The sequence below is a fragment of the Spermophilus citellus genome, assembly GCF_964194105.1.
Source record: "Spermophilus citellus genome assembly, chromosome: 1".
Classification (NCBI taxonomy): domain Eukaryota; kingdom Metazoa; phylum Chordata; class Mammalia; order Rodentia; family Sciuridae; genus Spermophilus; species Spermophilus citellus.
The window spans coordinates 241301820-241326512 of NC_138182.1; the positions used below are offsets into that span (position 1 = coordinate 241301820).

The following is a 24693-nucleotide window of genomic DNA, read 5'->3' on the forward strand; positions in this document are numbered from 1 at the left end:
TACTGTACTAAGAGTAATTATTTATAACAGCAAATACTTAGTAGCTATGGGGTAGGTGTTATATCCTCCCCACTTCACAAATCAGTAAATAGAAGTATGGAGAAGTCTTATGGTGTAGCTGTGGTATCCCCCAAAAGCTCATGTGTGAGACAGTGCAAGAAGGTTCAAAGGAGAAATGATTGGGTTGTAAGAATCTTAAGTGAATCAGTGATTTAATTCCCTGATAGGATTAACTCAGTAGTAACTGAAGTGTTAGGTTGTGGTTGGAGTGGGTGGGGATTGGGACATGGCTTTGGGTATATATTTGTATCTGGTGAGTAGAGTCTCTCTCTGTGCTTCCTATTCACCACTGAGCTGCTTCTGTCTGCCACACTCTTCCACCATGAAGATCTGCCTCACCAGGAGCCCTGAAGAATGAAGATGGCCTTCTATGGACTAAGACCTCTGAAACCGTGAAACCCCAAAATAAATTTTCCCTCCTTTACAGTTGTTCTGGTCAGATCCTTTTGTCACAGCAGTGAAAAGTCTAACTAAAACAAGAAGTTAGGGTTTGAGGTCACCCAACTAGTGAAAATCAGGGACAGCCTTTGGACCCTGGATCACCAGACTCCTAAGTCCTTGCTCTAGCCGCTTTGCCTCTCTATTCCTTGGCAGAATAAGGTTACTGGTCCACTGGGTGATCCTTTCCATCACAATTGTTTTCCCATCTTCTCACACAGTTGGCAAGCTCTGTGAGTCCCACAACAAAGCCCTCAAGATCCTCTCTATTTTGTCTGTGCTGAGAAGAGTGGCTTCAACACAATGAGATGCAAGGGCTGCAGCTCTCAGCTGCCTGGCGGAGTGAGTCGTTTCATGCATCTTGATATTTTGCACACAGTATCAGCTTCTTCTCAGAAGGGAAAAGAAATCTCGCCTTTCTCAATCTCTCAAGAGAAGCAGATGGTAAGTTAGAGGAAACGTGATGGGAAACAGAGCATACAAATGACAGCGGTGAGAATGGCCCTGGCAGCTGTCACTGGCTCCACTGGTTCTCTTAAGGAGCTAGACTGGGCAGAGCACGTTGGTTCCTTATAAACAGTCTGGAGGATTTGAACACCACCCTGAAATCAGTGGACAGGAGCTAAATGAGCTCAGAATGCAAAGGTTACAAGCAGGAATATCTTCCCACCTGCATTTACTCCAACTCTTGGTTTTATTGCAAGTCCCTCAACAGTGGAAACAGGCATTCCACAATGTACAGGAAGAATTTTTGAGGCCATCCTACTGGGCTATCTATGTGTTTTAAACACAAAACAGATAATGCATGAAGTGTTCCTACTGGCAGAGAGTAAGCTCCAACTGACTTTTTTTCTCAAACTATAAATAATTTCTTGGAACAGATAATAAGGGAATACTGAAAGCTAATGAGCAATTACATAGTGTGGAAAAAGCATTTGCTTAGGATTAAGTTGTTCAGGATTTAATATCAGATCCCCTGAAGAGTCCAACAAATCTTGGCCTCCCTGAACAAATGTACTATGATCAAGTACAGGGGCTTTGCACACAGCATGAGGGTTGGGAACCTGCTGTTGATATTTTGGCTATGACCTTGGACAACATTTGTACCCTTTCTGATTCTCTTTTTCCTCATCTATAAAACATACCTATAACACCATTTGGTTGTGCCAAAAAAATAAATTCTAAAAAAAAATGTATATAAAGAACATTCTTTATGGTTCAATAAACATTGCCCGTATTAATGATACCCTTAGTATCATTGATACTCAATGGCAGGGCTGGACCAGCAAATTTGTAAGATCTTTTCCTGACCCAAGGTTCTAGGACCCCAAATACTGAGAACAGAAATATACAGGGCCTGTGATGACAGTGTTCAGAATTACAGCATCTTCCAGGGGAGAGTCAGTGACCGGGGGTCTGAAAACCTTTGTTCTATATTAATCTTGTCTTCCATTTGTTTACTTTTTATTCTGAGGCTTTGACACTGAGGCCTTACTGACCCTAGGTAAACTGCTCTCTCTGGGTTAGTCATTCTAAAGACAGTAAACAATTCATTAGTGTCTGCTTTTCAAAAGCAAACCAACCAAACCATCTCCCTGTGGGGCTCTCATACTCTGGGCTATTGTTCACTTGCCCTGTCACCCCAGGGCCATGTACTAGACAACTAGGGACAGCCAAACTAGCCAATCCTAAGCCTGCTTTCCTGCCTTCCCATTCTTTCCTATAGAAATGAGATTATTATGGCTTAGATAGGAGGTGGCCCCTAAAAGCTAATGTGTGAGACAATGTAAGAGTTGTCAGAGGTGAAATGATCAGATTATGAGAGGTAGAACCTAATCAGTGGATGAAGCCACTGATATGGATTAACTGGGTCCTGTTAGCCAAGCAGGGTGTGGCTGGAGGTGGTAGGTCACTGGGTGTGTGCCTTTGGTGTTTATATTTTGACTGAAACTCTCTCTCTCTCTCTCTCTCTCTCTCTCTCTCTCTCTCTCTCTCTCTCTCTCTCTCTCTCTCTCTCTTGCTCTTGCCATGTCCTGAGTGGATTTCCTATGCCATGCTCTTCTATCAGGATGTCCTGACTCATCTTGGGCCCAAATGTATGAAGTCAGTTAACCATGGGTTGAATTTCTGAAACCACAAGCCTAAGAAAATTTTTTTTCCCTTCTATGTCATTCTTGTTAGGTCCTTTGGTCACAGCAACACAAAATCTGACTAAAGCAGAAGCCCCTTTCCACAGTTCCTGCCTCCGATCATCATGAAATTTCTGATCACCTGCGTGCACCCTAACCATGCACCTTTCTTTTGCAATCCATGAATATAACAAACTATCATTTCAATGACAGTTATTTCCTGATCTGTTTGGCTTTCCATAACTAAAGAGAAATAAAACATATTTTTTAAATACCCTCTTTCTCTAGGCCTCCACTTGGGAAGCAAAGCTGTTATTCTCTGCTGGGTGAATTTATACTATCTTTTCACTGGATTCTAACACAGTCATTGCTTTCGTATGTAGTTGCTACATGAATCTAAATCACCTTTGGTTGTATGCAGAGCTGTCAGCACATAACTAATGAACAGATAACACCTTTATGAAAAGGAAAAGGCACCCCTTTCTGGAGACAGGCACAGCTCTAAACAAATGCTGGAGGCTCAGCACGTAGAGTTCTGGTGGAGAGCTGCACCACTGGACTCCTTGGTTGATGCTCTTGTCCAGTGCACAATGGGAACATCTCTATCAGATGGCTCTGACCTCTGAACATCCTGAGGGTGAGTTTCCCAATAACTCATCTTGGTCAGAGCTCACAAATGAGGGGAAGAAGGGGAAAGAGGGAAAGAAGAAGACAAAAGACAAGAAGCAGCAAAGAGTGAGAATGGGAAAAAGCAAAAGCAATAAAAACTTATTCTAATTTTTAAGAAAATAATAATTCCCTTTGCTGACCTGCCCCTGCCTATTTTAAACCTAGTTTCTATAATTGAACTATATATTTTGCAGGCTGAACTTTCCATTACTTAGAGTTAACCCTGAGTTTTGAATTTGAAGAGCATAAACCCAATGAAACAGGAAAAAAAGAAAAAAAATCCATCCTTTCTTTAAGCAAAGGAAATTGTCATTTCAGTCAAGGGACCCACAATGTCACATCTGGCCATCTAGAAAGTCAAATTTCAATAATTGCCATAGTTTGCCAGCATTTCTCTAAGCCTCAATGTTCTTGTGCTACTGATCTAGACACTGAAAATAAATACAGCAATGACTACTATACTGTTTTTCAATCTTTTCTCTGGGAAGAAATCGACTCCACATAGCTTTTATTCAATTGTTTCTTAAATTACAAGCAAAATATTATAGATACAAGCTATATATTTTATATGATTAAAGTGAAAAGTCGTCATAAATTTCTAATACATTCCTAGCAGCAAGAAGCGCACATGCACACACACATAAAAATACACACAATGAAGAACTAGCCCAAACACTGGAATCTAAAATTTTAAAAATGTTTGATCTGTGAATCATAAAAATGATAACAAGTTAGAAATGTGATAAGAAATGTTAATATGGCAAAGGACAGAGGGATCCATAAACATGCAGGGATACAAGGTTAATAACTAAGTACAAATGAAGGATGACCTTTCTCTAAACAAGTTTATTCCAAGGTAGTAATGAACTACCATAGAGAGGAGGTATAACATGTCCAGGAAGAGATGTAAATGTTTCTAGCAGTTACAATGCTTTAGTTGGAGGGCAGACTGGTGAAAACTCCAGTAGTTCAGTTTGTAGAATCAGAAAATCTCTATGCAGCACATGAAGAAAAACCAAACCATCAAGGTAGAAATACCAGGGGAGTATTCCCAAAGGCTCTCCCTTTCTGACATATTAAAATACTATATGAAATCTGGCCTCAAGTTTAATTTTTCTATGCCCAGTAGATTCCACTGGCAACTGGATGTGAGATTTATCAATTCTCAGGAATAGCATTTACCTTGAGAGTCATCTTGGTGTAGAAGAAATGAGACTGGCCCACTTAGCAAAAAGCCTAGATTTTAAATTTTGCTCTGGCACTAACTATAAAATCAAATCACTTAACCTCTCTAGAGCTTGGTTTCCTAGCATGGTTCTATTTTTTTTTTTTTTTTTTTTAGTTATAAATGGACACAATACCTTTATTTTATTTTTTATGTAGTGCTGAGGATCGAACCCAGTGCCTCACATGTGCTAGGTAAGTGCTCTACCACTGAGCCATGACCTCAGCCCAGCTTGTTTCTATTTATAGTTAATTAAACATTAATAGAGTTATCAAAATCACATCAATATCTACAACCTATCTTGGTAAAGATAATCAGACAGTGAACTAATCCATGATGGTTTTCATACTATGAAACTGTTTTGCTTGATTGAAGCAAAACAGTTTATATATAAAAAAATATATAATAGGCTAAAATGATGTGACCATCTTAACAGCTTAGTTACACAATAAAATATAAGTGCATAAAAGTACTATAGGCTTAGAAGGGAAGTTAATTGGTTCATAAAACAATGAGATAACAAATCATCAGTGTTAAACATGTTCCCAAGGAAATTATTTATCAAACTTGGTAAGCACTAATAACTATACTCAACTAAATATTTTACAGCACAAGTGCATTATATCAAAAGCAAGCATACCACTGTGTTAATTTCTTATTATATTTCCTCTTGAATGCTGCAATTCATTGAGAGAGTCAGACTCTTTCAAAAAATATTTTCAGTATCCCAGGATACACTGACCAAGTGCTCTTCATAAAACACTACTGTATTCAAGGCTTCTTAATCATATCAGCACAGTGGTGAAGGGCACACACCCAAAACTGGCATATGATGATGGATCTATCCTGGAATCTCCTCTTACCATTCACAGGATATGACCCTAAACAAGTTATTTAATTTGTCCCACCTTCAGATTTCTTAGGCAAAACAGAAATTATAATAAATACAAAGTTGGGTTGTTGTGAGAATTAAGAGATAAGGCATGGAGAATGTTTATTCAATAATTGATAGATGTATACACTGTTGCTGCAATTTGGCATCTGTTTGTAGACATATATAATTGTTATATAAACATTAATCTTTCCTTCTAACTATGCTACAGGGTCAATAATCCCAAAATTTTTGTATAGTACTTCTTTTAAATATTTCACAATCTAGTAGAACAAATGATAGTAGTATAAAAGTAATTTTTACTCCCCTAGATTCATGTGCATTAAGAGCTTTGTGTGTGACTGACCCCGAGTAGGGTGTGTGTGTGTGGGGGGTCCCCAGAAAAAGGGAAGGAGTCCTGGAATGAGATCCCAAGTTATGAAGAAACACAGAGGTTTTAGAAAAAATGTTAAATAGAGGATTAGAGACAAATGAGAAGAGAATGCTACATCAGAGGCATTGTGTGAAGTTACAGAAACTGGGAAGCATGAGAAAGTAACAGAATAAAAGAAATTAGAGGGTCCCAACTGGGCTGTGGTTAGCTCAGAGAAGGAAGACATTGACAGAAATCCCTGAATCTCAGTATCAAAACAGTGAATGAAACTAGCCCTGGTCTGGCTCAGCACTATGTTTTAAAAAAAGTATTTTCATAATTATGATAAATAATCTTCTTTACATTAAGGATAGGTGATTTTGCATCACAACAAAGATTTCTGTCAAAAATCTAGATTGAGGACTGGGGTTGTGGCTCAGTGGTACAGTACTTGCTTAGCATGTGTGAGGCACTGTGCTCAATCAACAGCACCACATAAAAAAAACTAAATAAACAAAAATTCCCATACCTTTAAAAAAATCTAGATTGAAAAATTACTAACAATTATAAGACTGGTTGAACACATCATGTTGTTGTTTTGTCTAAATGATTACAACATTTTAAAATATCTCTAAGACAAACAAGAGAAGAGAAAAACAGAAGCTTTCAGCCAGAGGAATGACTATTCTTTCATATTAGTAGAAAGAACACTGTAATGGATTTAAGAGATGTGTGGCTGCCAAATACACCAAAGATACTGAGAGTAAATGGGCCTTTCTTAAACCTGATCATGAAATTTATCATATGATGTTTGGTTGCCTAAAGCTCAAAAGGAAGAAAAAAAAAAAAAAACAGGCCCCAAATGTGAAAGTATTTGCTTTGGTTCTTTTCATCTCCATCCACAGGGGTGTATGGCTGGTGTCTGTGTTGATTGAAGTCAAGCTCCTAAGCACACACCCTCTCAAACTTTAGGAGATGGTGGAGCATTGAAGATGCTCTCTCTGAGACCCAACTGTCCAAGTTCTAATGAGCTCCAGTTAGACTTGAAAGGCTCCAGAGTCAGAATAAGTGAAACACTAACAAAGAGTTAGTGTTTAAATTTGAAGGTCATTCTGTTTATATAAATATTTTTATAAATGGCTGTTTTATTTTTTAAAAAAAGTTTAAGTATCATGCTCTGGGATTTGTCTCTCTTTAAGCTTTCCATATTGAAGAAAGAAGACTTACCATCAGTCCTACATCATGGAACCAGCACCAAATGGTAGTAGCTGTCAGAAGTATCTTGGAAGGAGGGAGTAAACACCTCTTAGGAAATGCCTATTTATAGCTGGAATCATCTGAGTGGTGGAGGGGCATGTGAACAGGAAAAGGGGTCCAAAATTGACTGCAAAAACATTTTGTCTAAGTACTTACTTTGGAGTCCATAAAATATTTACTACTTAAACCCTTCGTGTTGTCACCATTCTGGTTTTACTTCATCTCTTATATTACCTTGGACTTATTACCCAAATACATTTTTCTTCTGGGTTTTTTTTTTTTTTTTTTTTTTTGCTCATGAGTCTCCTAAATTTAGTTCAACCATTTAATTAAGAAACATCTGATCTTCTTCAGGCAGTGGAAGGAGGCAAAAATCTAGCCAAATGCTCTTAAAATTTGTGTGGGCTATTTTCTACCTAGAGATGACCTATTTCAAATAACTATTTTGTTTCATTTGAGGGTAAAAACATAGTTTTTAGAGTTGAAGACACAAAGTTTGTGAACTACAAATAGACCATGTACAAAGTCAGAGCAGGAACTTTATGAAGGATCAGATCCCAGCTTTTCTTGTAATTTGGTTGTTAACCTTCTGTTTTACAATGTCCAGGGCAGGCTACTTCCTGGGTCCTAAAAGGTCAGACCTGCATTGCCCATTTTATAGACTGTAGAAATGTCACAGAAAAAGTCACGGACTTGTTTGAGGTCACACAGCTCATAAAAGGAGGAGCTGGACTTCTCACTGAGTGTTCCTTCTGCCACAAGACAACATAAATTTAGCTTTTTTCTCCTTCTTAAAACTGTTAAGGAGCATTACTTGACAACAAAGCATAATTTGTTCTCCATGACTTCAAAAGGTGTCACCCTACTGTCTTTGAAACAGAATGTTCCACCGCAAAGCAACTAGAAATCAAAGCTCGCAGATCCCATGGAGACAGAAAAAGGCAGAAAGTTTTTCCCTGACACACTTATATGTCCACCACCCCAGACTGAAGAACACTGTCAGTTCAAAGTCACTTACCCAAATCTGGAGCTTGATTCTCTTTTCATTTTTGAATACAGTTTTTACTTTGAAATCGATCCCAACTGTGCTGACGAATGCAGATGTAAAGGAGTCATCCGCATAACGGAACAGAAAAGATGTCTTCCCCACACTGCTATTGCCAATGATCAGCAATTTGAACATGTAGTCAAAGTTCTGGTCAGAGGAGTCTTTCTGACCATATCTGGCATCTTGGGCGGAGGCCATCTGTGGAGGGAAAACAGGTGTGCATCAGTCTCCCATTTGATATAAACTACTAGCACATTCGTTATTGGCCTTGCCAGAAACAGATGTCAGACACTCAGGAGGCAAATGGATAGTGCTCCCCAGTCTTTCTCTGATGCTGGTATCCATGGCAATAATTCCCTGCTGGAAGACAGAACTGCAAACCTTACAGCTCTTTCCAGCTGTGTTGGTGCTTGTCACTGCTCAGCATTCAGAACCAATCAAAGACACCAAAGGAGACATCTCTAAGGGTAACATGAAAAGCAAAGATGTGAGGAATCGGTCAGACCATGAGTGCTCTGAAACTTGCAATCTCAGTGATGAAGACACCAAAGTGACTAAACAGCAGGGTGTTTCTTCTTGAATTATCTAAATTATTAGTCTCTCTTATTTCTTAGGAAAATACACCCAAAGTATTCCATCTATTAATATCATATCAAATCAGCATCTTTACAAAGGACAGTCTCTTTCAAATTAAAAATAATGATAGGCAATTCTGATGGTTTAAACAACATGCCAGATGTTGTTAACTTACTTTACCCTCATAACAAACCAGTGAGGCGGATGCCTTTCTTATTTCTATATTAAAATGAGAAAATTAAGGCTTACGTGGTAGATGCAGGATTCAAATCAGGCAGCTGGTGCCAGAGTTCATGTTTCTGACTCTGCTGAGCACCATGCTCTACCAGACCAGTTGAGGAATATTCATTGTGAAAAGCATTAGTGCTGAATCTTCCCTGGACTCCAGTCATTGGCTCTACCACTTACTGGCTTAAAACTTTGGCTTTCTTATTAAATTGGCATACCATTTTCCTCTCTTGCAAGATATGGGGAAAAAATCTAATTTTAAATGCTTATGAAAATCATAGATGATAGATTTGTTATGCAGATCTTCAAATCAGTATACAATAGAGAATGGTCTTTTACTAACTATAAATACTTCAGTTAATTTGGTTATTTTTCTTTATTAATAATGATTTTAACATCTAGCAAAACTGATATAACATTTGAGTATCACTGAATTCAATGTAGAAATTTCAAAACGGTGAATTGCACTGATAATTAATGCATTTCCTCAGTACATTTTCTGATGCTGTGAATTCTTCCAGTATTGCTGTACTATTCAGTATGATAGCCACTAGTCACATATGACTATTTAAATTATGTTGAAATTAAATAAATTTTAAAACTTACTTCCATAATCACATTAGCCACATTTGAAGTACATGATAGCCACATGTGGCTGTCAACTACTATATCAGATACTTTAAGTACAAAATGTTGGCATAGTTGCAAACAATTTTATTGAATAACGTCAAGCTAGACATCTATTTTTCGTTTCTTTAAAAATTAATAATTATGTCCTTCCCTTGAGGAGAGCTATGGATTGGATATGATTTGAGTGTTTACACAAATGTCATGTGCTAGAAGCTTAGTCCTCCAAGTGGCAGAGTTGAGATGGTAAATTCTCTAAGATGCGGGACCCAGTAGAAGGTCATTAGTCATTGGAGTCACAACCCTCAGAAGGGAATAATGTAGTTCTCAAGGGACATTGACTAGTTTCCAGGAGAGCAAACTGGACCCCTAAATTGCTCTGGCCTCCTGTTTCACCATGTGCTATCTCACTCCAGCACGCACTCCTACCATGGTTCATCCACCATGTTCTGATGTAGCCAAAATGCCCTCCCCAGAGCCAAGCAGATGCTGAAGCTATCTCTTGGACCTCCAAACTGGTAGTATACACAAACTTCTTTGTAAATAAAGTACAGAGCATCAGGAATTTTATTATAGTAACAGAAGAGGGACTATTAGGGGCTGGGGTTTTGGCTCAGTGTAGAGTGCTTGCCTAGCATGTGGGAGGCACTGGGTTGGACCCTGGGCACCACAGAAATAAATAAATAAATAGATAAATAAATAAATAAATAAATAAATAAATAAATGTATTGTGTCCATCTACAACTAAAAATATTTTTAAAAATTAAAAAAAATGAACTGATTCAGGGAGTAGGAAGGCAAAAGATGCCCTAGAAGATGGTGAAATACTAGAAACAGCTAATAGTACTCAGGCTGGCTCATCTAAGATAACAGCAGCTGTCTAAAATCAGTGGCATACGTGTGTGTGTGTGTGTGTGTGTGTGTGTGTGAGAGAGAGAGAGAGAGAGAGAGAGAGAGAATACATTTTGATTGACTAACATTTTCTTATTAAATATAAGCTTAAGTATTTCTCTTTTTAAATCCATGCAATCATACTATATTCAATAATTATGACAACTTGTGAAAAGTGTTTGCTATTGGGCACAAACGACATCTAAAACAGACAGATATTACACCCTTGTTTGCCATAACAGCAGCCCATATGCTAAGGTAAACTCCCCCAGCATAGGTAGCCAAACAAGGGCAAATGCAGCTACAATGCTTGACTATCGGTCTGAACAATGAGTTTTACTCTGATGACTTCTGATGCCCTGAAAGCCAGATACTTACTTCGTTTGTCACTGTCATTCCTGCAGATATATCCTTTTTACCAATTAATACTCACTGTAGGAGCTAGTATCTAAATCAACAGGCATGCAAATGGACTTCATTAAGAAGGTCCTTTTACATTTTTTTCAGCCTAAATTCCAGATTCTGGATTCAGAATGTTCAGTTAAGCTGCAGTCAGAAAAGATAATGCTTGAATTTCTTAGGGCTGCTCATATACTCAGCCTACGATAGGCTGCACTCCATGACCCTGAGGTGATATTCCAACTGAGGCCTGTGGATTTCCAGGTGGCTTTTTTTAAAAAATGTGATGAAGACTGTTGCACTTAACCAGGTTCTGTTCCAAAATTAGATTTATTCCTAAGCTGAAGACATACAGGCATCATCAATATATAGACTTTTTAAAATATAATTGTGGGGATACAGATGGAGAGAAACATACTAGAAAAGCAAAATCAGCAATTTTGAGAGCTGATATACCTTTCTGTATTGGTAGAAAATCATGTGATGAGAGCATAAGAGGGTGTCCAAGATGAGGGAGATGGAACAGTTGGAAATGTGTATCCAGAGGAATCCTCTTTGGGGAAGAGCCTTTGAAGGACTAATTAGAAGAATTTACTAACCCACTTATTCTTGAAGACCATTTTTGTAGATTGGTTTGTTTGTTTTCACTATTTGAAAATGAATTTGAATTCCTAATAAGATGCACTAGTGGCCAAAAATGTGAATTGGGAATGTATGCTCATTTTGTAAATTTCAGAATAATGAAATAAATCCTCACCCAGAAAATGGAGAGACAGTCATAATCTTGCTGAGAATACAAATGAAGCAATTTGACAGCATATGAATGTCAAAGGGGCTCAAGGACAGTCACAATGCAAACTTACTGCAACCTCTCAATACTAAGTTATGTGAACATTATCAAATTTTTATGGGAAAATATAGCTGAAATGTGAAAACATGAATAGGCATAAAGTCATCTCACAGAGAGCAAATCACATTTCATAAAAGATCAATAAAAGTAATTCTTGAAATAACATTAATCTTGAATTTCAAAAATGAAAGTTATCACGGAGTTTGATCTGTGAAAGATCTTCAGGGGAGTACAAAGCCTTACCAAAGAGGCCCTTTCACAGCATCTTAGCATCTCAAGTGAGAGTGCTAGCCCGCCCTCCATACTGAGTGATAGGAGGTTCACGATGTTGAGAAGCAGCCTGCTGAACAGCTACCACTATGACAAAGTTCTTTCTTATAGTAAAAATAGACTTCCTTGTATCCTCCACCAATGTGTTCTAGATTCTGCCTTCTGACTTAAGAGAGTCAATTCCTTTGACACCTAGAGACCATCAGGGATCTGTTGAACCAATCATGGTTCCATAAGCTTTCCCTCCTCCTGCTTAGATGACACCAACTACATTAGCTCTTCTCCCCACTCAGGATGTATCTGAAAACTACCACACATCCCACCAGGTTAAAACTGACATCCCTCCAGAGTGTCCAACTCCCCTGTGTGGCACCCATGACTGGTCACAATGTTCCAGGTATTTATCTGGTCAACGCAGAGTACAATGAGTACTCACCACCCTTGGATTGACAGCTCGTTTTTCATGTTAATTGCTATGAACACAGGCCTCCCCATTTCTCATGTCACAACTGGAAAGTTACTGTTCGTATGGAAGTGTTGACCTTTATATGTAACCTATTATATTTATGCTTGCTTTTTAATTTAAAATTCAATTCTGATCTCATAATTTCATGCCTTTTCATCAAAAAATATTAATTAGCCCTTTCATATTTGTATCATTCCTAAATTTTATCGATATGTACTTTATAGATTCATCTAAGACCTTCATCAAAATGGTAATCACCATCAACTTTTTAATCTGTTGAATATATGAACCTATAGATGAGAGTTCCACAATATGTCATTTCAGAATTCAGAATGTTTGCAGCTCATACTTAACTTGTGAGAGTCACTCACTGCCTTGGAAAGCAACTGTGCAGTTGTTTCAGGTTCATTAACAGGTCAGGGATCTTACTGAAGTGCCATTTTAAATTTCAATTCTAATTTCTCCAGAAGTCGTACTGATGAAGTCCTACTGACGAAGTCCTACTGACCAGAGATCGCCTCTGACTAATACATACAACCAAAGTCTACTTTGCAATTTGCTTTTGAAACTAAGGGGAAATGATTAATTTAAGGAATTCACTTGGGTACTTAAAAATCTAAAGTACTAGGGATATAGGTCAGTGGTAGGGCACTTTCCTAGCACACGTGAGGCCTTGGGTTCCATCCTCAGTACAGGGGCCAGTGGGTGGAAAGGCATCTAAACTATACTAAGCCATTTTGTGGATCTAATAAGAAAAAGAAAAATAAGTCATTTGAAAGTTACCATGTGCAGCTATGACTATAGACAACAGCCTGAGGATGAGTAGGAGGAGGAACAAGGGTAAATTATCCAAAGGGAGAAAAAAATATGAAAAAAACGTGTAATTCTTTAAAATTACAAGGATCAAAGTAAAAATGAGACATATGTATTGGAAGTTTAGGCACATAGTAGTTTTAAATCTCAATCATTAACATCTGGGGAAGAAGGAAAATATAATAATTATTCCTGAGAGATCCAAACACTAAAGTTTTAAAGCCAAGAAGGAAAATATTAATAGTAGGACTTCTAAACATCTGTCATCTGGACCCCGGGTTGTTTCTTCTGGCAAAGTCCTCATCTGCACACAGGTTTGTCTGCCTCCCTCTGTGTTTCTGAGATGGATTGAAACCTTGGAGCGCTCTCTGCAGTCTTCAGCCAGCAATGTCTCAATGTGTCTGCTACTGTCTGCTCTGGCAGGAGCCAGCTGAGAAGCAATAAGACCTACTTAGGTCACAGTTAACAAGTCACCATCCATTTCCAAGAAGAGGAAGTGGCCAAGACTTGGGAGACTTAAACCATAACCCTGACTTTTGAAGTAAATGACCTGAAAAAGTAGGTCAGCCTTCAGAAATCACCTTTGCTTCTTTCTCAGAGAATAAGTAAGCATTTCACAGGACTCCCAGGAGACTACACATGATGGTGTGCCAAATGATGGTAATTCTTCCAACATGCAAATCATCACACCTTTAAAAAGTATTCCTAAGCTCCCCTTTCATAGTTGTCCTTTAAGCCTCTCTGTGGACCTCTATCTAATGTATACCTTCTTTAGTAGATGTGGATAAGGTATCGTTAGTACAAGAAAATGGTTAAATTATAAAAGCAACACAGCTCTCACAGGCACTGGGCTTGATACACATGTCATCCCCAACCCTTTCACTATCCTAACAAAGTCTAATGAATGGGATTCACATTTTGAGTGCTCTAGCATATTTCAAACTGGCTACTTTTCCCTTTCTCTCTGTGGGAACCATGAGGAGACTCTTCTCTGGTCTTCACTCTGAGAACCTGGTGAGGTTCGTAAAGGTAAAATTCGCAAAAGTGTCAAGGGGCCCCCTGAGATTGGAACACCTTTGGAATTTTTCCATCACAGACTTGCCCACCATGATCAGCAAGTGATTCATCAACTATAATTTAAGATTTCCTAACCTGAGAATGGTTCACATGGAAGTTTCTGCTCTGCTCAATGTGGTTCTCTTTATCTTCTTGTCTCTCCAAAAAAAAAAAAAAATTTTTTTTGAGGGGCAGCTTTTTGCCTAAAGACTTCAGTTCTCTGATGCCTCAAAGAATTTTGCTTTTCAGTTTGTTCAGTTTTTTTCTTACGTGAGGACTGAAGTGATGACTTTTGAGCTCCTTAGATACAAACTCGAGTCATCATCCCCACTTTAAAGAAGTTAAAGGACTTGGAGAGGACACTAGAGGAAAATGGTCCTTGTTTTTCAATAGACTATCTTCATTCCTCTCAGCCTGTGTACTGAGCCTTCACTGCCTGAACTCTGTGTGTTCTATAAGAGTTAGCCACAGACAGGCTCAGCTAGTCCATCCTGCCCTTCAACAGATTAACAAGTCTGAAACTCAGAGCACAGAGGAGAATATTGGAAGGGACAAGAGAAATTCTTTCTGCTTCTAGAAAGCCTTCATTTCTTTTGTTGAAGAGACATGATCTAAATCATATGTGTGTGTGCTTATGTGTGAACAGGCATACGTATGTGTGTATGGAAAGAGGGAGAGAGATGCTTCTCAAGTTAACATGTCCTGATACACCTGAAAATGCATTTAGCACACTGAACCCACTTGGCAATGCAGTACAATGTGGAGTAATTTTACCCTCATGATTGGGGACCGGGGCTCGCTGCTGCTGCTGCCCAGCATCATGAGTCACTGGCCCAAGAAAAGATCAAAAATCAAATTTTGCAGTACAGTTCCTACTCAATGCATGTTGTTTTTGTACTATCACAAAGAAAAAAAATGTAAATCACACCATCATAAGTTAGGGACTGTGTGTGTGTGTGTGTGTGTATGTGTGTGTGTGTGTGTGTGTGTGTGTGTGTGTGTTTTAATGTATTATAATGGTTACTGATCTGCTTTGAAATCTGTAGATGTATACTTCAAGAGTGTCAAGAAAAAAATAAAGTTACAAACCATGTAAAAACCCTTCCTATTAATATCAAAGACTAGTATTTTCTCAGTACATACTATAGCTCACTCCTGGTCTGGCTCTACAGAGTTTTCAGACTGGGAAAGAGTCTGCACTGGGGCTGAGCAGCAATGGGGTAAAAGGGCATCCAGACCTCAGAGAGAAGGCAGTAAGTAAAGATTGCTCGGAAGGGAAGCACAGTGGCTAGGAGAGTCCCAGGATGGTGACAATGCAGTTCTGAAGACAGTGATGACATACCAGCTTCTATACATACTCAGACGCTAAAGCCAGAAGGTCATAATTCCAGTCCTGGGATGCTGGTGAGCATCACCTAGGCCTTATAAATCAGAATGAAAAGAGGTTCAAAACAAAACAAAATATTCCATCTGTTTTCTAGCAGTTCTCAAATTATATGCATGCAGACACACCTGTGAAAAAGAGCACACCATATTCTCGTGTGATGTGAGTGTGGGTAAAGAGTGGATACTCTGCACTCAGGCTGGCTGAAAAGGAATCCCAGTTTTGATATTTGCTATGTTGCTACTTGTGTAAACCTAAGCATGTTTGTTGATCTTGTATTCTAGGCTGCACTTTTCTGCTAATCATCAAAGTAAAATTTTTGGTTTGTGTTAAATACTTCATTAAAGGTCTCATTATCATCTTTGATATTCCTTTCTTATACTGAAATGATGCACAGGGAATCTATTTTTGTCCTAACTCCCACCAACGCTGTTCTCTGAAACGGAATGGTCAGCTTTGCAGAAAATATTTCTCCTAAGTTCCTAATTTCAGAGGGCAAGGGGTTTTGACATCCAATACTTCCATTCTGTAGACTTTTGTAATTACTGAAATTAATACTTTAATTTCAAATACTATGATATGATAGACAACAAAGAGCATTCATCAATATACTTCCCAGGGCAGAAGCTGAGACACTGGAAGATCAATGTGCAGACAGACATGTTCTGTGATCAAGAGAGGCCAAGGGAAGGAGAATATGGCAAAGGCCATAGAGGAGGGAGGGATCCTCTCCTATGGCATTGCCTGAACCCAGTAGTAAAACCTATTGCTTTAGTCAGCTGTTCATTGCTGTGACCAAAAGACCCAACAAGAACAATTAGAGTAGGAAAAGTTCATTTGGCTCACAGTTTTAGAGGTCTCAGTCCATAGAGAGACAACTCTATTGCTCTAGGCTCCAGGTGAGGCAGACCATCATGGCAGAGAGTCTGAGAGAGGAAAGCAGCTCAGGATGTGGCAACAAGGAAGCAGAGAGAACATTCTGCTCATCAGGGACAAAATATATAACCCAAAGGCATGCCCCAGTGACCAATATCCTCTAGCCTCACCCAACCTGACTACAGTTACTGCCCAGTTAATCCCTATCAGGGATTAATGCACTGATTAGGTTTAGGCTATCAAGCCCAAGCATTTCACCTCTGGGCTTTCTTGCATTGTTTCACACATGAACTTTTGGGGAACACTTCTTTATCTAAACCATAAAACCTACTAAACTCATGAAACCCATGAGTTTAAGTGTAAATTTGTAAAAATTGAAAAAGACCTGAGTTTTATGTTTGTAGTAATAAGAGAAAGAATCCAGGTAATATATGATGAGAAAAGGATCCCTAGAAACTCACAGTACTGGGGGACACTGTCCTCTCATAAAGCCTTGGAGTTGATTTTAGGTAAAATTTAACCCAACCTCTGATAATTCAGCAAATCACCAAAATCGACTATATCAGTATTTCAAAATTGGAATTCATATATATGATTTTATACGTATATATAAAGTATATGTGTGTGCATATATACATACATATTTATATAATCTAACATTCACAGTGGTTACCTTCATTCTTTCTCCAAATCCCTCAAAAACAATGATAAATGGTTTTTTAAATATACTTTTAGTTGTAGGTGGACACAAAACCTAAAGGTTTTGTGTCCACCTATCTATCATCTATCTATCTATCTATCTGTTTATTTATATGTGGTACTGAGAATCAAACCCAGTGCCTCACATGTGCTAATCAAAGCACTCTACCACTGAGCTACAACCCTGATAAATGGTTTTTCATAAAAGCAGAAATCCTTGTGGACAAATACTAGATAGAGCAGAAAAGAGAGGTCAAAGAGAGTTGGGATCTAGAATTGAATGAACTAGAAAAAGTGAAATCCTAAATCTGCTGCAGAAGCCCATAGGAACCCTGATTCTGCAGAACCTTGAAGGGCTTTGTAATTGGAGACACTAAGTGCCTCAGCAACAGGGTGTGGCTAGGATGGCTAAGAATCCTAGTTCTCCTGGGACTGAGGATTTCACATCCGGTCTTCCAGTGCTAACTAAGGAGCTGGATGGAATGCTTGGTCATCCCAGCTGTGTCTGCTGCAGACATACTGGAGATTGATTGAAAGTCCAACTCCCACATCCCTCCCAAAAGCCAAGCAACCATTTTCTCCATATGTGACTTTGAAAAAACAAAATTAAATTTAAAACACAAGAAAAACCATCAAACATATTTGACATTCACACTTTCTTTATGCATATGCCAATTTATAAAATGAAAGGGCCTCTCTCAGCATCAAAATGGAAAGAATCCCTCCAAACTTTTCCTGTGGATAAGGATAAAATACACATAAGCTTCCTCACCATTTCTTGGCAGCAAGAAATATCAGACATCATGTTCCCAAGTACCTGTTTTTCTAGTTTGATTTTTTTTTTCAGGAATACAAAACTAAATGCTTTTAGGGGATACTTGATCCAAGATCCCCAAACATAAAATATGCTGCCCAAATTCTGCAATTGAAATATTCTGGATGGAGCCAGAAATCAGTAATTTTCAAAGCTCCTTTTGATCAATCAGGCTTAGAATTCACAAACATCCACATGTAGGCCAGGGTAGGTCAATGCTCAGGGATCTGTATGTGAGGAGAGTGAGTAATCTGACATTTAAACCAAGGTCCTGGGGTAATGGAAATAGGATCCTCTAGTGCTGTATTCAGCACAGTGACAGCAGAGCTCACCAACATCATGTGGACTCTAGCAGGGAAATGCCACACCCTACAGTGGCCCCCCTGCTAGAGGAGCTGAATTCTGTGAAACATGTTTCATCAATTACCTCTATTCTGGTAAGAGACAACCTTCTGAGGACCCATGTAGCACCTTATCAGACTAGGAGAAGATATGACCAAGAAAGACATAGTCATCATGTTCTAAAAGCATATGCAACTCTGCTCTGCTTAACTCTGCAGAAAGTGGCTTTGACTTATCAGCAGTCTATTTTTTTTTTCAATAACAGAATTGTATTTTACTTTCCTTTACTTCATTAGAAAGCACAACTGAAGGAGGCAAGTATTCACACTGAGACCAACCACAAAATGATGAAAATGTCTTATAAGAATATCTTTGAGAAGAAAATAAGATGTCAACAATATGAGCAAAACCTCTTCTAAACATACATAGTGAGGGTGACACACGCCTGTAATCCCAGGGGCTCTAGAAGCTGAGGCAGAAGGATTGCAAGTTCAGTCAGCCACAGCAACTTAGTGAGACCCTGTCTCAAAAATTTTAAAAATTAAAGTACTGGAGATGTGACTCAGTAGTTGAGTGCTCCTGGGTTCAATCTCTGGTACAAAAAGAAAGGGAAAAAAACCTACTAAAATTACTCTGCAAGTTCCTAGTGAGGAGAAAATAACCCTAAATTTCATTACTGATATATTTGTTTCCCAAAACACTTTTATTTTTAGATATTTTCAAAACATTAAGTTTCATACTTTAAAACATGTTTTAAAAATATGTGAACCCCTGAAAAATACTTCTAAGAATTTTCTATGAACACTTCTTCTGGATCTTGATATCTCTCCTCTTTTTTCTGTTCATCGGGGCAAGACCCAGTTGTCCACACATTTATGAGACAAGTAGATATCTAGACCATTTATAGGGAACTTGGTGCTTTTTAGTCCACATATCTGCATTTGTGTCTCCAGATTGTATGAGTCTACCAATTAGACTTTCAGCGCCAATTTTCTAGGTATAATCATCCCTGCTTTTCATTTAAAAACTACTGCTACAATTATTTACTACAAAAAAAAAAACAGCCATGGGTTTATAAAGAACATTTACAAAGAACATTCACATCCACAGGTGTGCTGTTTCTGTTACTCCTTTTCATCAGTCCCGCCACTCAGACAGGTGTTCAGTGACTCAAACATTCAAAAGAACATCCATCTTTTATTTCTAGTGCAATAGACGAGTGTCATTGAAGAATCATAGTTTGCCAGTTGGTACTTAATGAAACCTTTCTTCAAGCTCTTTAAGGCTCCGTGGGCTATAACCATATAAGCAGAAATTATTCATCAGTGGTGGTTTACAGGTTTCTCTAGTTCAAGACCAGATGAGCATCTGAGTCACTGGGTGAAGAGTTAAAACTAAGAGCAGCAAAGAATTGATGGGAGCCACGTGGCCTTATCTCTTAAGGTTAGAGTATAATTTTTTCTTTCTAGACATAAAAAGCTGAGATTTTGGGAGGTAAGTGACTATCATTCCAGATTTTTCTCAGGAACGCAAACACACACAGCATCAGGGTTGACCTAAGTTCCTAATGCCAAACTAATCCAATCAGTTGGCTGGAAAGTGCTTCAGGAAGCTACTGATCTAATCTTTTTACCATTATTTAGAGGCCATTTAGAAGCTTCTATGGCTTCAATGTTTAGAGTCTAGAAAAATACTTCATAACTTCATTGAACTAGCACAACACTTCAAACTAATGGTGTTGGATAGGCATTTGAATTCTGCAGAGTTGAAACTACTAAGGAAGATATTAGTTGGCAAGAGATAGTAATTATTAAAATTATTTTACTTTTACAATTTTGCAACTTGCTCAAATTTCAAAAAAAAAGGCATTAAAGCTCAGAATGGTTTTTTTTTTATTTGTTCTTTTTAGTTACATATGACAGTAGAATGTATTTTGACATAGTATACAAACATGGAGTATAACTTCCCATTCTTGTGGTTGTACATGATGTGGAGTTACACTAGTTATGTATTCATATATGAACACAGGAAAATAATGTCCAATTTATTCTACTGTCTTTCCTATTCGCATTCTCCTACTTTCTCTTCATTCCCCCTTTGTCTAATCCAAAGTACTTCTCTTCATTCCCTCTTTGTCTAATCCAAAGTACTTCTATTCTTCCCTAACCTCCCACCCTTTATTGTGTGTTAGCATTCACATATTAGAGAAAATATTTTGGCTTTGGTTTTAGAGGATTGCCTATTTCATTTAGCATGATAGTCTCCAGTTCTATACTTTTACCAGCAAATGCCATAATTTTCTAGTTTATGGCTGAATAATAATCCATTGTGTATATGTACCACATTTTCTTTATCCATTCATCTGTTGAAGGGCATCTAGGTTGATTCTATAGTTTAGCTATTATGAATTGAGCTGCTCTAAACATCGATATGGCCGAGTCACTACACTATACTATACATATACCTTTAGGTACATGCTGAGGAGTGGGATAATAGTGGTTCCACCTACTCCAAGTTTTCCAAGGAATCTCCATACTGCTTTCCATAGTGTTTGCATCAATTTGTAGTCCCACCAACAATATATGAGTGTACCTTTTTCCCCAAATCCTCCACCAACATTTCTTGTTTTGTGTATACTTGATATTTGCCATTCTGACTGGAGTGAAATGAAATTTCAGTGTAGTTTTAATTTGCATTTCTTTAATTGCTAGAGATGCTGAACATTTTTTCATAATTTGTTGACAGATGGTATTTCTTCTTTGTGAAGTACCTGTTCAGTTCCTTTGCCAATTTATTTGTTATTTCTTATTTTAATGTTAAGTTTTCTGAGTTCTTTATATAGCCTGGAGATTAATGCTGTATCTGAGGTGCAGCTGGCAAAGATTTTCTCCCATTCTGTAGGCTTTCTCTTCATGTTCTTGATTGTTTCCTTTGAAGGATAACAATTTTTATTTTAAAGGCACAAAAGTATCACAGAAAAAAATAATCAATAGAAATATAATTAAATGATAAAGATTTGAATGCAAACATAAACATTGCCAAAGAAAATCTACAAGGACTATCCAAAGCACTAGAATTATTATTTTACATTTCTATTTTGCCTTTCCTATAAGAAGCTTAGTTAATCATTTGTCTTTTTGGTTTCTGCACAATACTATAAATGGGTATCATTAAAATCTTCCAATATTCAAATCTCTCATTCCAAGAGCTAATATCTATATTTTCTTGGCAACATGTTTCTACTGTAAAAGGAGCTAATAATGAGGCTAAAAGGAAAAGTAAAATATCTGAAATAAATAATCCCTGGATAGGCTTAACAAAAGACTGCAGAAGGCCAAAGATTCACTGCACTTGAAGACACATCAATAGAAATCATACAACTTAACAGAAAGAAAAACCTAGAGGAAGTGATCAGAGCCTCAGAGTCTTGTAGAATAACATCAGAACTCTAATACATATGCAGTTGGAGTCTCTGAAGGATAAGAAGGGAATACTGGGATGAAAAAATTACTTAAAAATATAGTAATTACATGTGCTTCAAAGCTGGCAAAAAAAAGGATGAACTTACATGTCTGAGAAGCTCATTCAACCCTCCAAGATAACTAAATATTAAAGAAAACTATATCTAGCCATATCCCAGTCCAAGCACTAAAATTCAAAGTTAGAAAATCTTGAAAACAGGGCTGGGGATGTGGCTCAAGCGGTAGCGCGCTCGCCTGGCATGCGTGCGGCCCGGGTTCGATCCTCAGCACCACATACCAACAAAGATGTTGTGTCCGCCGAGAACTAAAAAATAAATATTAAAAATTCTCTCTCTCTCTCTCTCTCCTCTCTCACTCTCTCTTTAAAAAAAAAAAAAAAAAAAAAAAAAAAAAAAAAAAAAAAAAGAAAATCTTGAAAACAGAGGGGAAAAAGTGACATAGTATTATGAATAATAAGAAGAGCAGAAGCTTTTGCAATACAACAGAGGCCTGCAAACAATAAAATTATGTATTTAAAGTACTGGAAGAAAAAAAATCATGAGAAGGTTTATATGCAGTGACACTTTTACTCAAAATAAGATGCAATTTTTTTTTAAAAAAAATTATCCAATAAACCAAAACTGAGAGAATATGTTGGCAGAAGATCTGTACTATGGGAATAGCTAAGCAAAGTAGGTTAGGTTGAAGGAAAATGACATTATACAGAAACTCAGATCAACGGAAGAGTAAATAGGAAAAACAGGAAGTAGACAAATATAAATAAATATGTATGCATATATATATTTCTTTTCTTAATAGGAAATACACATTACTGTTTAAAGTTAGAATTATGAAACTGTATTGGGGATTTATAGTAAATGCCAGTGTAAATCTACAACAATTCCAGAAAGGATGAGCTACATGAAATAATATCATAGCAAAGTCACTTTATTTTATATGACTAATATAACATTAAATCTAGATAGACAGCATAACAACTTGAAGATGCATATAATAATCCTTTGAATAAACACTTAAAATGCAAAGGCATATATTCAAAACAGCCAACAGGAACTAAAATATTCACAAATATTTAATTAAGCAAAATGAAGAGAGGAAAGAAAAAACAGAGGGAAAAATAGCAAATAAAATAAATTTTAAACAAATAGCAAAATGGTAGACTTAAATCCAACCTCAATGACTATTGTAATATATAAATTGAATCAAAATTTTAATTGAAAGACTGAACTTCTCCAGACTGGATTAAAAATACAAGGTTCAACTATAGATTGATCATAAGACTTATATACTTCACACCTAAAGACACATAGAAATTAAAAGTAAAATATGAAAATTCATGTATACCATGAAAACAGTATTATGAAAGCTACGGTATCTATCAATGTCAAACCCAGTAGACTTAAGGTAAAGAAGAGATTCCAGATATAAAGAAAGATATTTCACAATAACAAAAAGGAAAGTCCTTCAGGAAGACACAACAATTACAAATGAGTGTACACTTGTTAACAGAGCTTCAAAATGGAAGAAGCAAAAAATTAAAAGAATCAATAGAAGAAACATAAAAATTGATATAGTTTAAAATTTGAAAACCTTTTTCTCAGTAAGAGAATAGATAGACTAAAAATGAATCCGGATATAAAGGATCTTAGCAACAGCACACAACAGCGTGACCTAATTGACATTTAAAGGCCACTACACCTCACAACTGTGGCCCACATGAGTGCACACAGACTGCATGACATGAGACCACATGCTGACTAAAAAACATGCTTAAAATTTTCAATATATTGAAATCCTACAGAGTATGTTCTCTAGTAGCAATAAAATTGGAAATACTCAAGTATTTTGAAATTAACCACAGGTATAAACCCATGCATTAAAAAAAATCCCAAGGAAATGAGCATATAATTTGAAGGGATGTATAATCAAATACTACATTCAGACATTTGGGAGTCAAATAAAGTAGTATATAGAGGAAAACTGAGCATTTTAAATGCTTATATTCATTAGAAGAAAAGAAATATTTAAAATCAGTGGTCTAAATTTTTACTTGAAAAGCTAAATAAAGTTCTAGTAAAGTCAGGGTAAAGAACTCAATTATTTAAAAAAATACAAATACAAAATAAACAGAAAAGTTAAAGGCAAAAGTTTGTTATTTGAAAATGTTAATAATTTTGATAAACATCTAGTAAAACTAACAACTGAAAGAGGGAGAAATTTAAATTAGCAGTAATAAGAATGAGAAAGAAGATTTTATTATAGATCCTAAAGAAATTAAGAGGGTAATAAAAATACCTTGAACAACTTAATTGGAAAGTTAAGAGAAAAGATAACCTACAAAACTAACTCACAATAAAATAGAAAAACGTATAAATGCATCTTTAGTTTTCTATAGCTACCATAATGGCTGTTTAACACCACATCCATTTATTATGTTTTGAACCAGACTTTTGGACATGGCCTGACTTCGCTGGGTTCTGTGTTCATTATTCTAAGACCCTACAAGGCTTCAGCCAAGGTATTGGCTGGGCTGGCTTTTCATCTGGATGCTCTAGGGAAAGTTCTACTACCAAACTAAGCTGTCAGCATAATTAAGTCACTGCTGATGACAGGACTGAGGTCCTGGTTCCTTGATAAAAGGTCTTCTTCATCTTCAAGTCAACTATATTTCTCATGTCTTGAAGCTCTATTTAGGCCACATCTCTCTGACTCCAACCAAAGGTAGTTCTCTGCTCTTAACAGCTCATGTGATTAAATGGGACCCATTAGATAAACTGGGTTCATTCCCTATTTTAAACTCCATTATATTAATTATATCTGTTAAGAGCTTTTGGATATATAATGTAGTTT

The 24693-nt window shown here is 37.2% G+C and overlaps 1 protein-coding gene across 2 annotated transcripts in view; it reads right to left on the reverse strand.

Annotated features, from left to right (window-relative positions):
* RAB3C (RAB3C, member RAS oncogene family) overlaps positions 1–24693 on the reverse strand; it is a 250165-nt gene that overhangs the window by 216379 nt on the left and 9093 nt on the right. For both annotated transcript variants that reach the window (XM_081302883.1, XM_081302882.1), the window contains exon 2: positions 8041–8268. In XM_081302883.1, coding sequence (XP_081159009.1) covers positions 8041–8268 — 228 coding nt within the window. The remainder of the gene's footprint in view (positions 1–8040; positions 8269–24693) is intronic.